Source organism: Rutidosis leptorrhynchoides, chromosome 2 (assembly GCF_046630445.1).
Source record: "Rutidosis leptorrhynchoides isolate AG116_Rl617_1_P2 chromosome 2, CSIRO_AGI_Rlap_v1, whole genome shotgun sequence".
Classification (NCBI taxonomy): domain Eukaryota; kingdom Viridiplantae; phylum Streptophyta; class Magnoliopsida; order Asterales; family Asteraceae; genus Rutidosis; species Rutidosis leptorrhynchoides.
In genome coordinates, this window is record NC_092334.1 from 248,083,834 (window position 1) to 248,100,804 (window position 16,971).

At 36.3% G+C, this 16,971-nt stretch overlaps 2 protein-coding genes across 2 annotated transcripts; both read right to left on the reverse strand.

The window, feature by feature from the left end:
* Positions 1-524: 524 nt before the first annotated feature.
* Positions 525-1,055, reverse strand: LOC139888634 (uncharacterized). The gene has a single exon (XM_071871631.1). It carries the CDS (start codon positions 1,053-1,055, stop codon positions 525-527), a length of 531 nt encoding a protein of 176 aa, XP_071727732.1.
* Positions 1,056-3,743: 2,688 nt separating this feature from the next.
* On the reverse strand, positions 3,744-6,686 carry LOC139891740 (deSI-like protein At4g17486). The gene is made up of 4 exons (XM_071874724.1): positions 6,330-6,686; positions 5,177-5,464; positions 4,094-4,174; positions 3,744-3,984 (listed from the first exon to the last, which is right to left on the reverse strand). The coding sequence occupies exons 1-4, from the start codon at positions 6,475-6,477 to the stop codon at positions 3,830-3,832; spliced, it is 672 nt and encodes a 223-aa protein (XP_071730825.1). The 5' UTR covers positions 6,478-6,686; the 3' UTR covers positions 3,744-3,829.
* Between the last annotated feature and the right edge of the window lie 10,285 nt (positions 6,687-16,971).

Consider the following 16,971-nt stretch of genomic DNA (forward strand, 5'->3'; position numbering starts at 1 on the left):
TCCAAAGTAAAAGTATTATTATTAACATCAATAATAGCATTACCTTCCTTTTTAACCGGATGAGTTGTGTTGTCAGCCGTGATTACAACTCAATTTTGATTGTGATCTCTAACGTCATGAAGAAGAGTTCCATCACCGGTCACATGATGAGAGCAACCCGGATCAATAATCCATTGATTCTTCTTAACAACCGTATCAACGGTAAAACATTGCTCCCATTTGACTTCATCATCATCGTTGCTTGAACAAGCCACGTTTGCTTTTGTGACTTTAGAACGACAATATTTCTTGATGTGACCAACCTTCCCGCACTTGTAACATGTGGGAGGTTTCTTTTCATAGTTACTTTTGTAACTAGTTTGCTCTTCTTCTTTTTCTTTGCTAGAAGAACCTTTCTTGAAGTTCTTCCCTTTTGAAAACAATACCGCATCATTTTCAAATCCTTTAGCCATTTGCTTGGCCAAAGCTTCTTGATTAGAGAGCAAATTCTCTAATTCTTAAACCGAAGGTTGAGTAGACCACCCCTATATAGAGGTTTTGAATGGAACATGCTCTTTCTTCAAACCACGAATTAAATATCTTCGCAACCGAGATTCACTAATTTTCTCGTTTGTATCAATCTCTGAAATTTCAGAACAAAGAGTTTTCACCCGTAAGAAATATTCAGAAACTGACATACCTTCTTGTCTTGAGATTGCTAACTCATTTTCCAGGAATTGCAACCGTGCGGTATTCTTCTTGGTAAAGAGTTTCTCAAGAGTATCCCAAACCTCCTTTGGCTTGTTAAGATCACGAACGTGTTCTATGAACTCTTTGCTAATTGATGTCCTCAACACAAAGAGAGCCTTCCCACACTTAATCTTCCATTTTCTTCGTGACTCGCCTTGCTCAAGAGTTTCTACGGGAATTATGGCATCGCTTCCGGCCACAAGTTCCCATAGGTCTTGACCTTGGAGATAAGCTTCCATACACATCTTCCAATACTTGTAGTTGTTGCCTACAAGTCTTTCCATACCATTGAACATACCTCCATTGTTTACATTTGAGACTTCCATTTATGATTAGCAAGAAACTAGTTTACACTTTGAGTAATTGCACACAAAGTTTAACTTAGGACTAAACTTATAATCAAGTTTATAACCAAGCTTCTGATACCATAAAATAATTAATAACTTGCTAGAATAGAAGTTTAGTAAACAAAATATGAACAAAGAATGTACAAACTTGAAGTGTATTGTAAATGGTTTTCCTTATTTTCAAATGTTACATACTACCTCTTTAAATACAAGAGAAATATTAAATGCATAATAAATGCAAACTAACTATACCTAAGAAACATTAAATGCTAGATATAAAAGAGATATCCTATAATCTCTATATTAAATGCAAGATATCTTAGAGATATGCAAAATCTCTATATTAAATGCAAGATATCTTAGAGATATGCAAAATCTCTATATTAAATGCAAGATATATCTTGTGACAATAGAATCCATTTAATTAGATTGCACTAATATTTTAACACCTTATAATGCGGAATTAAGGACCGATGACTTAAACAGAAAAGATAGAATCGTTAAACCTTCGCGGTTTAACTTGGAACAAACCTTCGCGGTTTAATAAAAAAAAACCTTCACGGCTTTTATTAATAAAAACTCCAAAAACTAAACTCATAACCAAAGCATACATCCTATTTTATATGATAGCTAAAGGGATGCTATAGCTAAAGAGATAAGATCAACATAATTTAAATAAATACCAACTAACTTGATAAACACAAAATAAACTAAATGGATAAACATGTAAATTCTAATCTTCATCCAACACCTTCTCTGACCTTTTCGTTGGCTCCCTTTGTACATATGAAATTTTCAAACTTGGGCCCACAAACATGATCCATATGCTTTTCTACATAATATGTAAGCCCAAACTTAACGAGCCTTTTAACGATTCCTGCATCATTCTCCCCTTCTTCGAAAAGACTCGTCCTCGAGTCTAAGTCGTCGCCATCGCCACTATAATTGACATATGATGATAAATTAACAATCTTAAAAGTGTCGAATACATTATAACGAGCCGGGAGTTCAATCTTAGACGTGTAGTCATTACTGTTTTCTACCACACGAAAAAGACCATCAATTGTCTCATCTTCACTCGCATGACCGATTGACATGTTCAACCCGTCCTCTTGTGACTCGTCTTCCTCTTCCTTAACGTCAGTATCATAAATCGGGACGGTATCTTCAACCACACAAAGTTCAGAAACATACTCCATGTTAAAAACTGAATTAACCGAATCAACAAAGTCATCCGGTTGAGGCTTTCTTGAAATTTCAAGATTTTCAAGCATCATCTCTATATTACGCAAGAGATGTTGCATGTCTTCCAACTCTTGAATCTTGCGATTCAATCTCTCGAACTCGGTTTGTTTAGTCATGTCTGAAATCTGATACCACATAATGCGGAATTAAGGACCGATGACTTAAACAGAAAAGATAGAATCGTTAAACCTTCGCGGTTTAACTTGGAACAAACCTTCACGGTTTAATAAAAAAAAAACTTAACGGCTTTTATTTATTTCACGTACAAATAAAAACTCCAAAAACTAAACTCATAACCAAAACATACGTCCTATTTTATATGATAGCTAAAGGGATGCTATAGCTAAAGAGATAAGATCGACATAATTTAAATAAATACCAACTAACTTGATAAACACAAAATAAACTAAATGGATAAACATGTAAATTCTAATCTTCATTCAACACCTTCTCTGACCTTTTCGTTGGCTCCCTTTGTACATATGAAATTTTCAAACTTGGGCCCACAAACATGATCCATATGCTTTTCTACATAATATGTAAGCCCAAATTTAACGAGCCTTTTAACGATTCCTGCATCACCTTACTTTTTGCATCTAAACAAAAAAGTGGGTAAAAGTATGGGAAAACGGTCAAATGAATAAAAGAAATACAGAATGATAATAACATTTATTAAACTGTCTGTCTTTGTCTGTAAACTATCAAATGATTGCGATGGAGGGAGTAATAAACTGATTATAAAATGTTGCGAGTATTCATGTTGATTACCTTGATTTAAAAATAAACTATACGTACCAACACTATGTACACGAAAAATATACAAGTAATTATTTACATAAATAAATAAATAAACAAATAAAAACTTACTTAGTTTTATCAACATTTGGACTTTATGCATGTTTTGTTACCAAACGGCGTCCATAGCATAGAATAGAAAATCATAAGTAAACTGAAGCTTCTTCTTTGTCATGTCAGCATCCTATATTTTATCCTACACATCTGCCGTCTTATAACGGGAATTACTGTAATACGTATAATCATCGTATTATATACTTGTGAAGAATGAGTCCAATATATCATTGTCAATGGTCATTTCTAATTTTATATGGTTCATATGATCATATCATAAAGACTATAGAGGAATTTATACAACAGTATTCTAATCTGAATCAGTTGTAATCCATCATCACAATATGTCTAAACAGAAAACAGAGTAACGTGCACTCGTTCAGCAGTAACATAACTTGGTTTATGTCAGTTAATTGAAAACCAAATATTTCGTTAAACCAATTTTCAAATGGACTTCACAACTCACAACGTGTTACATAATTATATTACAGGTATTTAGCAACAGACAACATATAACATTCTACTATAAGATTTTTTTTTTTAAATAAAAAATAAAAAAGCAAACAACTATATTCATGAAAATCTATACATACAATATAATATAATTATAATTAATAATTATAATATAATAATAATACATAATAACTGATAAACACATGTTAAAGGAGGTCTTTCGCGAGTCTCACTGGTGAGTCCTGCAAAAACGCTACTTTGCCGTTTGGTACAGTCAACAGATGATGATCTACATCATCATCATCATCATCATCTTCGCTACCCATTGTTAATGATGAATCACCAGAATATGAACCGTTATCTGTTTGAACAATGAAATGTAAGCACATGCTACACTATGGAATGTGCTAAATCCGTAATAACACAACTTACAAATAGATCAAATGATGAGTTAAAATAAAACGACTCACCAGAATATGTTGCGTGATCAGGTAAATGTCTGACAGCTGCAACTTGAATGTTTTCTGGTAGTAAACAATTGCAGAATGAGCCTGTTGATCAAAATTATTATAATCCGTTATAGGACATTTGGATAATCAACTTTCATGTTTCTCTTTGTCAAATATATTTTAGATTTTCCTGAGTTCTAATGTAAATGAAATTAGATGAACTTTGCAGTTGAATTTGCAATCAAATTGCATTATTACTATTTGACACAACCATACTACTAAGTCTATAGGCATGAAGACTCAATCCAACATGTATGATTTTTTATCAAGTCAAACAAATTTTGTGAATCGTCATACCAAAGACTAGGTTGCAAAAATCGCTACTCGGGGAGTACACGGTCAAGACTTTTGAGGGAGTAATCGGCAACTAGGATTAACTTTTTATACATTAGACACTAGATTCCAAAACTATATGCTCTATTTACTAGAACTGATTAGTACTAAACTCGCTTCAAGCTCATTAGTCAAGAAATCCGGAGATAGGTTCACCAGTTAGAAGTTTCGATTCTATGGGCTTTATTTAGTGTAAATTTATAAGGAATCCATAAGAATAATAAACATAGATGTTAACATAATTGTCTAGAAACATAAACAGAATCTTCATTATTTATAATTTAAATTTATACTAAAGTATTGACCAATGTTAACTTTGACCGATATTGACTTACTAAATCTGACTTTGACCAACTACATGCGATTTTGACCCATTGACCGATGTTGACCAATTAATTACTTGGATTTTGTAAAATAGGATCGACCGGTTCCTAAAAAGGAGTAATTAGGGAGTAATCAGCATTAATCCGAGTATTGTAAAGTTTTACAACACTGACCAAAGAATTAAGAGTATGTAACTTTTTTAATATAAGACACTTATCATCCATAATTGCTCATATAAAAGCGTAGAGTCTTTCTTTCACATGTTCACAACAACAATTTGTTTGCAAAAAAAAAAAATCTTAAACTACTTCAGCACTGAAAGGAATACAAAAAAAAAAGAAAAAAAAAGAAAAACAAAATACACAAATGGAGTACTTGAGATCTTACCGACTTTAGCCAAACGATTGACCCATCCCGGGATTGGTTTACCAGTCAAGCGCATGCATACTTCGTCAGTAAAATGATTGCAGTTTTTAGCAATCAAATGATAAGTATCACCATGATATTTATTCGAAAGATGCTCCATGAAAGATCGAAATTCTGTGGGTGACATGTCAGTGGTGCCCAAAGGTATGGATCGCCTGAAGATGAAACCTGGGCAACTTTTCGGTTCAACCTCAAACACCCCACTAGTTGAGTACTCGTGGGCCCCAAATGCATATTCCATGTCATATACTGGTTATCATTTGAAATTGCAAATACGTTACTAACTAAACTTGGAAAACCACAAAATTCTATATAGTACTGCATAGTGTCATGAAAATAGTATCACTCAATAATATAAACTGGAATCACCTAATAACAATCTAAATTTATCAATTAAAACTGATTTAGTGGATTACTAATAAAAAAAACTTTAACTTTTTGGAGTTTAGATGAACAAGGGACCTATACACTATCACACTCAACAACTGATTTTGTATGTCATATTTTGTATATAGATACATGGAAAATAGCAAATCCATTAGCAAACCCACCATATTCTTGATTATGTGAAAAAATAAGCGAGTGATCAAGATCCTCTCTACGCATCGTTACAAGTTCTATCTTACGAAGAAAAAAAATAGCTTTTAAAGGTAACATCAGTTTTTGCTATAGATTTAGCCATTTACTCATATCATAACAATAACCTGTTGCTCGACTATTTTGTGATTTCTAGCATTGTGTGATATTGTCTTAATGGCATAAGTTCATATTGTCAAGTAACTCATTCAAACTAGTCATCCTTAGAAAAATAAACCTCACTAGTCCTCATAATTACCATATTCCTCATCTGATTATACATGCATTTCAAAAGAACTTTACCAAAATCCCAAACCTCCAAAAAAAAAAAAAAAGACAAACTTGCACCCAGGTACCTATAATTAGATAATACTAAAATCATACTTGTATGTACCTTCAACATCGCAAATAATTCTAGAAGTACTCTAGATCTTCATAACAACATATGTACTCAACTCTATATCTATATCAACTGTATCTATTGAAGCAAAAATCACTATTTTTCTAATTTAATGTAAAAAATATTAAATTGACGTACCTTCAATACCAGAATGAAATATCCCAAAGCCCAGCCAGTAAAAGTAGTTATTAACAGGTGTGAGATCATATATATTTAGATACAATAAAGCATCATTACTTCCTTCATTTTTATGCTCTTTTGATGAATTCATAGGATACAACCGCATTGTTTTGTAATTATATCTATACAGATATACATACACACACTTCGCCTATGTTAATCGCTCTCAATTTGTTTCTCCGGTGATGATTATCAATGCAAACCCTAATTTCAGAAGTGCAAAAACCTAGATATGAAAAACACAATCATAAGTTAATGAATTGCAGAAATTGATGGAAGATTGTGGAAAATAGCGATTAATTGAAGCCATAAAAAATAATATTCCGTGAGACGGTGTCGAGACGGTAGGGTTCTAAAAAGGTCGAGACGTTCGAGACGGGGGTCGAGACGGACGTCGAACAAAATTGACTTTTAAATATATAAGTATATAAATGTATATATGTGTACATATTTTAAAGTCAAAAACTTTAATTGACTAATTTGTACTCATAATTGCTATCACCGTTAATATAATACAGAAAATTCAAACTAAAATACGACAAATTTGACCGATTTTATCGACTTTCTGACTTTTCCAAATTTTGGGAGACTTTGACCTGATTTTTTCAACTTTGACCCGAATTTTGACCGTTGATTGTAATATTAGACGGTTTTCTTCAAGACGGGACGGGCTAGTCACCAAAACGTCGCAACGGGCGTCGAGACGGCTCGAGACGGGGTGTTTTGCAACAGAGATAATAATAATACAAATAACTAAATAAATAAATAATATAGTATTTATTATTTATTATTAATTAATTAATAATATGTTATGATCCCACATAATTAGGTGATTTAGCGGTGTGTTTGAATGAAACTAGCTGGAGTTAGAACTTATAGCTGGAGCTTATGGACTATAGCTGGAGCTGGAGCTTATTTTTAAAGCTAGTAGATGGAGCTTATTAATTTTTAGCTTATTTTTAAAGCTAGTAGATGGAGCTTATTAATTTTTATAAGTGTTTGGTGAACTAGCTGGAACTTATTTTCCAGTTCATAAGCTCTATTTTTTTCATAAGCTATTAGAAGTAGCTTATTTTAAGAGGTTATTATTTTCATAAGCTCCACTTTTTATGTCTACCAAACAAAGCTTATGACTAGGAGCTTATTAAAATCATAAGCTTAAGCTCCGATAAGCCCCCATAAGCTCCAAGAAGCAGTGTGTCAAACACACCCAAAGTCTACTTTTTTCATAAGTTATTAGTAGTAGCTTATTTTTTAAGAGCTTATGATTTTCATAAACTCCACTTTTTATGTCTACCAAACAAAGCTTATGACTAGGAGCTTATTAAAATCATAAGCTCAAGCTCCGATAAGCCCCCATAAGCTCCAAGAAGCAGTGTGCCAAACACACCCAAAGTCTACTTTTTTCATAAGTTATTAGAAGTAGCTTATTTTTTAAGAGCTTATGATTTTCATAAACTCCACTTTTTATGTCTACCAAACAAAACTTATGACTTGGAGCTTACTAAAATTATAAGCTCAAGCTCCAATAAGCTCCCATAAGCTCCTAGTCATAAGCTTTGTTTGGTAGACACAAAAAGTGGAGCTTATGAAAATAATAAGCACTTAAAAAATAAGTGATCAAACCAAAATCGTTAAGCTCCAATAATTGTGCGAACCCCAATTTGGAATCTGGATTCCAAGGGCGTAAAACAATCGATCAGATTAACCTTATTCGATTCTTATCGAATAAGTTAATATCTAAGAGTGGGGATTAATTCCAACGATGATCGGAGCATTGATCGGAATAGAACTAACGACTGGAGTAATGCTACCGTAGTTGATTTGGGCAGAGTAACATTAATGCATCAAGTGTTGATCGAATGAATGATCTTGTCAGTGTATTTATAGATGTTGTGAGGGAATGATGACGTGGCATATGTCCCTTTCATGGTTGTAACAAACTTTGCCAATCCCGAGGGGTGACGTGGCACCTGTCCCTTTCATGGAAATAATCTAGCAGATCCTAACAAACTTTCCTAGATTCATGGGCTGATGTGGCATGCAACTTGCTTGCATGCTTGTTCCGGGATGAAGTGTCTGTTTTGGGACAGTGCACTTTCTCTGGGACGGCGTGTTTGACCCGGAAAGGTGTTTTTATGTCGGGTTGGAATACCGAACTGGGAAGTGGTGACGGTACCGGTTGCATGTTGGTTCCAGCTAAGGCATCACGGTGCTCTCAGTCTAGCCGGGAAGGTTTTGCTTTCTATTTATTCCAAGTGTTTCTTCACGGTTATAATCATCATGACTGGCTACATGATGTCGGTTACGTGTATGTCATCCGGGCTCTCAGTATAGCCATTCGTTCGGCGTGGTAAAGTTGCTGAGATGATGTCGGATGAATGTTGGGAAAGGGTCCGTCTTCCGGGACGGACGGTGACGGGTAAAATCCTTGTCGGGATGCTTGTTTGTTTTGAGACGGATCATTATGCGTATCATTATGTCCCCCCCAGTTTGGTAATGCCAGTCGTAATGGCTGCGTTATCAAACTTAAGAAACTGTGTCAAACGCCTGAGTGGACGTACATTAAATGCGTATGTCTCGTGAAAAGACGCTTTTTTGCAACTATGTCATTTTTAATGATTATATTCCGTTTATCGATATCTTGAAACATTTTCCAAGAGACAACTGTATGCCACTTTCATCATTGCTTCTTGCTTCCCTCATGGCTATAAATAGCTGCGATTATCATCTGAATTTTTCACTTTTCTTACTTCCAATTATGCTACACTCGTGTCTTCGACATCGCTTCATTTTATAAATCCGCAGCATTCAAAATTTTCCTTTCGTTGTATGAATAACCCCTTTGCTTGGTTAATCATTGATGTTGTTGTTGTTGTTGTTGATGCCCAAAAGATGGCGCTGCCGTTGTTCGCTGAGGCATATTACTCAAAATATTGGTAAGTGTTTGTGTGTTTTTCCTTTTCTGTTTTCGCTTCTTGTGCGGCCTTCTTACTGTTGTTTTATTCTGTTTCAGGCTTCGGTGTGGATCTGAAGATTTGTTTTGAATATTTGAATTTTTTCGAACGTATTCCGCCTTCAACTGCGGATAGATTGGAAACTACTGAACACCGATGGTCGTTTGATGTATCTCTTGTCATCCCATTGGTCGCCGCGTTGTTGGATCTCCCGGATTCGAAGAATACGATACGTTTGTGCTCGGATAACTATGTGCTATGCGCATCTCCTGCGAACGAACGTTGGTATTTGTGCTTCCGGTTGATTTCAAACATCAAATTACGACCGGCGGTGCTAACGGACATATGCCTGTCTTGCGATCATCCCGATACCAGATGGGCCATGTTGGTGATTGCTCGTTGAGAGCTTTTGATTTCTTTCAACATATGTGCCCATTTTTACTTCCTTTGTGGGTGAGCTTAACAGATCATATACAACGGTTTCCTTTTGTTTGTATAGGATTTGATGTTATTTCTGTGCTAAAACCATAGGTTGTTAGGGTTTTCAGCTTTTATACATGTAGCTTCTGCGCTTAGTAATGAAATACTGTGATATCTTTGTGTTTGTCTTTTGTCTTGAAATAAACTTCTACACGGGATACAGATGACAAATATGCTTGATGAACTGCTTTTATTTCTGTCGTTGTCTTTATACTGATGTACCTTGTTTTGAAATATTGTAACTGTAACTGTGGAGTCATCTGTGAATCCCCTTGACTTTCATTTGTGTGCTCAAAACGAAAACCCATCATAATATGCTCATACTCTCTATAGAGCCCGGTGGCTCTTGTCAGTTTAATTTTGAGGATTTGGCCGAGGGCCAATTTGAATTTACCGGGAGGGACGATTTTGTCCGATCGTTCTCCAAGTTCAATGTTAACTATGATGTCAACAAAGATATCGTCTCTAAAGGGTCTTCCCCGGATATGTTGGGATCTGTTTCTGCCCTTCTTGTTAATAAGGCGAGAGCTGCTCGGGTCCGAGCTCTTGTGGCTTGTACTACTACTTTCCTGGTCGGTCTTAACCGGGAAAAGCAGCCTGTCATGACCCAGGAGTCTATTGCTCGGGATCTGCAAGTTAAGTTGAAGGCTGCTTTTGGGGAGCTTGACTGGTTGAGGTCTGAGCTTCCGTCTTCCCTGAAAAGGTTTATAGCCTAGCCGTCTGTGATGGGGCCATCTGGTTCTTATTTGAAGTGGTTTGGCGCTGCCAGTGCGCTTGATATGTTTCAACTTGTACGGAAGCATCATCTTGGATCCGACCTTGCTCTTAATCCAGAAATGGCCGATAAGGTCAAGGTGAATGCCTTTCATGAGGTTCGTACGACGCAGGCAGCAGTGAATAACAGCCAATTTAAATAATTCAAGAGTTTGTGTGCCGAGGAGGGTACGACGTTCAACTAATTGTTAGAATATAAGTTCTAGGTTGTTTTGTTGGACATTTGTATTGTATCCGAGGTATGTATCTAGGATACCAATTTTTGTAATGGTTACTCTATTTTGGCTGTGTAACCATGTGAATATTTATGTGATTATCATACTTTTTTGTTGAACTAGTTCATTTCTTCGTATGTATGTCTAGAATACATTTGTATTAGTTTTGGCGTGTACACCGTGCAGTCACGCGTGTTTATGCCATCTACTCATTGGCCGTTTATCAGTATAAACTTGTACCGACGAGGGCTAAACAATCACCTCTTAAGGGGGTACAAAATAACCTGCATGGGACTTATGTGGATGCCGGAATCTGTCTGCTACTAGCCGGTTATTATTATGTGAACATCGTTGTAAATAACATAATGACTAAGTTATTGTAACGGTAAAAATTCTTTTGTTCATTCCTAAAAAGGGAAAAAAACATACATAGAGTCTTTATTAGGAGAAAAAGACATAAATATCAAGATAACCATGAGTTGAAGTGATCAGTTTCAATCACGATATCCATCTAAATCTCAGTTGTTGCACTTAGCCACTTTTGTTTCATTCAACCGTTGTCTTGTCTCGGTTAGAGCTCTCACAGCTTTCAGTCTTGGAACGTGTGGGTGTCGGATTGAAGGGTTCAGCCTTTTCGTACACACCATTAAATGGTTTCTCCCATCCTGGCCGGTGACGCCAGCAGGCATCTGCCTTCTCTTTCTTAATGGCATAAGTTCAAATTGTCAAGTAACTCGTTCAAACTAGTCAAGAACAAAACCCAATCCCACAAAAGTAGGGTATGGGGATGTAAGATGTACACAATCTTTTCCCTATCCTAGAATAATAAAGAGAAGTCATTCCTTCACCCAGAGTGAAACACCCCAAGAGTAGACAAAGTCCTCCCTCTCAAGGTTCTATATGGATAGAGAGATTGCTTCCGAATAGACCTCCGGCTAATAAGTAGGTTAATAAAAACACGAAAAAAGTGTGACATGCCAAGAAAATGGTGGAATCAAATTTCCATGGGTTTTAAACCTGCCTGAAGTTCAATTTAGGCTCTAAGCGGCAGTTAAATCGCGAATAAATCGGCGCTTGCTGTTGACTAGATTAATAAAGCCATTATACCTCATATATAAACATAAAACTCACTAGTCCTCATTATTTCCATATACCTCATATAATTAATTATACATGCATTTAAAAAGAACTTTACCAAAATCCCAATCCTAAAAAAAATAAAAAAAAATTTAAAAACTTGTACCCAGGTAACTATAATTAGATTAGATAATGTCATAATATTAAAATCATAGTTATATGTACCAAATAGTCAATTAAACCGGTAAAATACTAAAAAAGTGGCAACCAGTGAGAATAAGCAGCGTCCTTATGATGTATGAACAACACGTATCAGATTCCAATACCCTTATTTTAAACATAAACATAAACATCCTCTATACAACAAAGATTAAAAAAGACTACTTTATAAATACTTTTGAACCAATTAGTTCACCTTTCAACTTCAACATCACTAATAATTCTAGAAGTATTCTAGATCCTCATAACAGCATATGTAGTCAACTCTGTATCTTTATCAACTGTATCTATTGAAGCAAGAATCACTATTTTTCAATTTAATGTAAAACAAATTTAATATTAACGTACCTTCAATACCGGAATGAAATATCTCAAAGCCCAGCCAGTACAGATAGTTATTAACAGGTGTGAGATCATATATATTTAGATACAATAAAGCATCACGACTTCCTTCATTTTTATGCTCTTTTGATGAATTCATAGGGTACAACCGCATTGTTTTTGATCATATACATAGCATTGTATATGTATATTTTATTTACTAAAGGCTGAAAGTAGAAGTTACGCGAAGTATATTCGAAAGGCTCGGAATATTCGCTGAAAATACAGATAGCGGGTCAGTTTTCGCGCTAATGAAAGACTGCGGGTTGCTTCGCTAAGTTTTCACGGATAGTTAAGCAATCCGCAGACCGCGGATATTTTGAATACTATAAATAGAGAGCTCGGCCTCTCATTTATAGGTTGTTGATTCTCTGTCATTTTCCTAGACCTTTATGATTTTCACTTGTGACTTTGCCCAAGGAATTTCTACATTGAGTTAAGGTGAATCATGCTAATTAACAATCAAGACCGGGTCGGGGTGGTTGATCACTTGATTGAAAAGTGAAAGACGATCATCAGGGCCCAAAATAATCATCAAACATCCCATCCTCCATCTTAATCTCATTGCACTCAATCCTTAATTAAGTAACCTCTTGATATAGGATTGATCAATTAGCGCCATCCGTGTGACACATTTTAAAATTAAACTCGGAATTTTTTGTTTTGTGCTGTCAAACAACTAATTGGCTTGTTTAATTTCAATTGTGTTTCGTTCCGATGATTTGTATGTATTTTCTAGGGCGTATCAGTTGATTTGATTATCGGCCATGGCGGCAAACGCAAAGCAAGTAAGTGGTTCAGCGAATGCTGATGTGATGGCTGGTGAATCACAGAATGCCTTGCCGTTCAATTCGCAGACAAACGTTAATGCTACTACAAGCAAAACGGTCCGAGAACCGCTCGCTAAAACTTTTAATGATAACACCGCTAATAATGATTCGCAACTAGAGTTTGCTGCAGAAAAAATGGTTGCGCGCAGAAACCTGCAACAAAACCGCGATGAAACCATTGCTGAAGGTAAGCGGCTAAGGGTTTTGGCTGGAAAAGCGAATTTGAAAATAGACAAAGTTGTTGGCAATGCTATTGAGCAAGCTAAAAAAGACGCCAAGTTTGGTCGTGAACCTCGCATACCGCGAACTTACTTATGGTCGTTGAATGATTCTGGATCATAGGTTGATCGCTTAGTTGTTGAAAATCTCGATAGTGATAGCGATAATGCAGAAGAACATGTCGTTTTAAATTCTGTCTATAATTCAAAGAATGCGAAAGCACCAAGAGAAGAAAGTGAATTTTCTGATGATTCAGATAGTGCGGAGGAATTTGTAAAAATTCCACATGTTAAGCGTAGGCAGCCACCAACACCCTATCCTCGCCATGGAGATGAGGGTGAAGCTTCTGATGCTATGCGCAGAGAAAATGCTCAAAATTTCTTAGCGGATGCTTTTAAAAGCATTGCGCCTAAATCAATGCAACACAAGTTTGAGCAACCAAGGTTTTTTACAAGATATGATAGCTAAATTTTGTGCGAAAAATACTGATATCCGCACGAAAAAGGCGACTGATATTACCACGGCTGCAGACAAGTTTGTCTAGCATATCTCTGATTATCCGATTGTTACACCACCCATTGTGCCGGTAACATTGGGAGTTTACTCAGGATTAACTGATCCCCTGGATTTTTTGCAGCGGTTTGAAGGGGTGGTAAGCACCTATAATTAGGATGAGCCCGTTGCGTGTAGGGTATTTCCTATGGTTTTACAAGGGTCAGCTAGGGAATGGTTCCATAGCTTGCAAGCTCGCAGTATTATCGGTTTCATTGATCTTCGCGATAAAATTTTACTGCAGTTTCAAAATCTTTTGCCGCAGAAGAAGACGCATATAGAATGTCATGATATCAAACAAGGTAACAAGGAAACTTTAAGCGCATTGCTTAAGCGGTACATTTATGAGTGCCAAAAGATACCTAGTTTGAATAAAGATAAAAAAATCTCTAGATTTTTGCATGCTATTAATCCGCAGCGACATCCAACGCTTGTGCGTCGATTGCGAAGAGATGTTCTGCCAACTTTCACTAAGGTGCAACAAGAAACGTATGATTATCTTAGAGGTGGAGAGGATAGTACTATAACCCCTGCATGTGGATGGGGCAAGGATAAAAGTTGGCAGGATGAAAATGATTCTTTTCGTGATGGAAATAGCAATAATTATTGCGGTTCAGGATATCCACGGCGAAATGGCGGCGGTGGTTACCCGCGCAATGATAGACATCAAGGTCAAAATGATAATCACGGATATGGCCGCCGGGATCGCTATTCTACGCGAAAATGGAACAATGAGTCTTTTAATATCATTCAGATGTTAATAAAAACACCCAAACAAATTCTTTTGCAGGAAAGGGTTGCGAGATCTTTTCCTGATCCTCAACCTTTAGCGGAGAATAGTAGGCGAGACAAATCTAAATTTTGCATTTTCCATGATGATTACGGTCATGATACCAATCGCTGTAGAGATTTAGCAGAGCTGATCGCGGAAGCATATGAGTAGGGCAAGCTAGAACATTTAATCGCGCAAGGTGCTACAAGTACTGCGAATGCAATTATCTTGCCTGCAGAGTCTAATGCTCCGCAAGTGCCAAATGCTGCTGATCGAAAAGCTCCCGCGATGAAGAGTCTTGGAGTAAAAATGGTAAGTTAGAAAGAGAATTTGCGCGGAATTCAGGTCATTAATGTGGTAGAGGTGCAAGGCGAAATGTCAGTATTCCAAATATCTGTACAAATCGCGAACTGGAAATGTCCTTCTATTACTTTTCCTCCTGCAAGTCTGACCGCGGATATTGATAAGCCAGTGGTGGTTTCATGCCACATTGCGAATACTGGTATTGTGATTATGAAGGTACATGTTGACACTGGTAGCAGTGTAGATGTAATGTATGAGCAGTGTTTTAGCAAGTAACCTGCAAACATTAAAGCTTTGATGAAACCTACTGCGGTTTTGCTCTCGGGATTTTCAGGAGAGTCAACTTGGCCTATTGGTCAGTTGGAATTGTAAGTTGAGTTAGTAGATGACTGTGATGAATCGCTAAGGCGCCAAGCTTTATTGAATCTTTATATAATGCGGAATCAGTCGCAGTTCAATATGATTCTTGGGCGCACTGCTTTGCGTATGTTTGGCGCAATACCATCCACACTGCATGGAATGGTTAAGTTTTCTGCCAATAAGGGTATTGGCACGCTAACTTCTGTGGTGGTTGAGCCATTTTGTGTGATGATTGTGGCGCGAGAAGGTGTCGGTGTTGAGGGGCATGCAGTTCACCCTGAATAATGCACGCATTTGTAATACAAGAGTGTCGATAGAATGCTTAATTATGTTTGCTCATGATCAATATGATACTATCATTTTCTGAGTTGTTACTGCAGAAAAATAATGAATAAGACAAAATTAGTTTGGGTGTAAGTGATTGTTTCTATACAAAGCAAAAACACTGCGTGTGGCCACGCGTAGTGATTATTTTGCAAGATACAATTGCTTAAGTTTCAAAACACTGGATTAATGTTTGTGCAAATGCGACTAAGTATTCACAGATATTTTAAAGCATATGGCATTATTTTGCTAAGTAATGATGCAGTTTTCTTATGCTATATTAATGCGGATATATATTGCGAAATAATGATTTTAAAACCAAGTGATGACATTGCCCACTTGTGTTAAATACATGTTGCGTCGCATTTTTATTCGCAGCTTTTTTCAATTAAGCTTCTGCGCTCTCCTTTGCTGTGTGACGACCCGACAAAATCGCCATTGACGGCGCCGTCAACTCAGGTCCTGTAATGTGGTCATAGTCCCTAAATGAGACGCGTTTGACCAAAATTATTTCGCATTCATTTGAAACATGTATGACTTGCAAAGTTTAAGTTACCAAACGGTTCGACAAGTTTTAAGTTTACATAAGTTATAAAGTTTAAATGAAATGACTTGCGACATAATTTAAGTTGAAAATCACGATTGCTATAAATAGCGTAAGTATGTATGCTTTAAGTTTGAATCCAAAGGTGCTATCACTAGCGTATGCATGTATGCTTGACCCCAAGCAAGTAATCAAAGTATGCGGAAGCATGTATCAGGTAGCCAAGTATGAAACTGAGAAACATATAGAAAACTGTCAATGAAAAATGTTAGTGAAATCATAGGTGTATTTGTAAACGTTGTTTTTGAACCACAAGATTTTATATAGTTGATTATCCAAATCGTTTGCATTCCAAAGTTGTTGTACGTTTGTAGAGCACCCAATTATCAAAACTTAACTGTTTACGAACCCCGTTATCATAGTGTTAGAACCTACACTATATACTCGAAAATATATTTCATCCGCTAACGGTAGTGAACCGTCCGAATGAGGGCTTGTCAAGCCCGTATGGATCCATACAACATAAGTTCACGTTTACACCCTGCAAATGTAACTAATGATAATTGAATTGAGGCCTTTTTGTTCTAACCCCA

Bases quoted from the DNA above. Each gene is read 5' to 3' on its own strand.
- LOC139888634 (XM_071871631.1), bottom strand. From the start codon at position 1,055: ATGGAAGTCTCAAATGTAAACAATGGAGGTATGTTCAATGGTATGGAA.
- LOC139891740 (XM_071874724.1), bottom strand. From the start codon at position 6,477: ATGCGGTTGTATCCTATGAATTCATCAAAAGAGCATAAAAATGAAGGA. The intron at 4,175-5,176 runs GTAAGATCTCAA...TTTGATCAACAG, and splicing joins CAATCGTTTGGCTAAAGTCG to GCTCATTCTGCAATTGTTTA. The intron at 3,985-4,093 runs GTGAGTCGTTTT...TTGTTCAAACAG, and splicing joins TGATCACGCAACATATTCTG to ATAACGGTTCATATTCTGGT.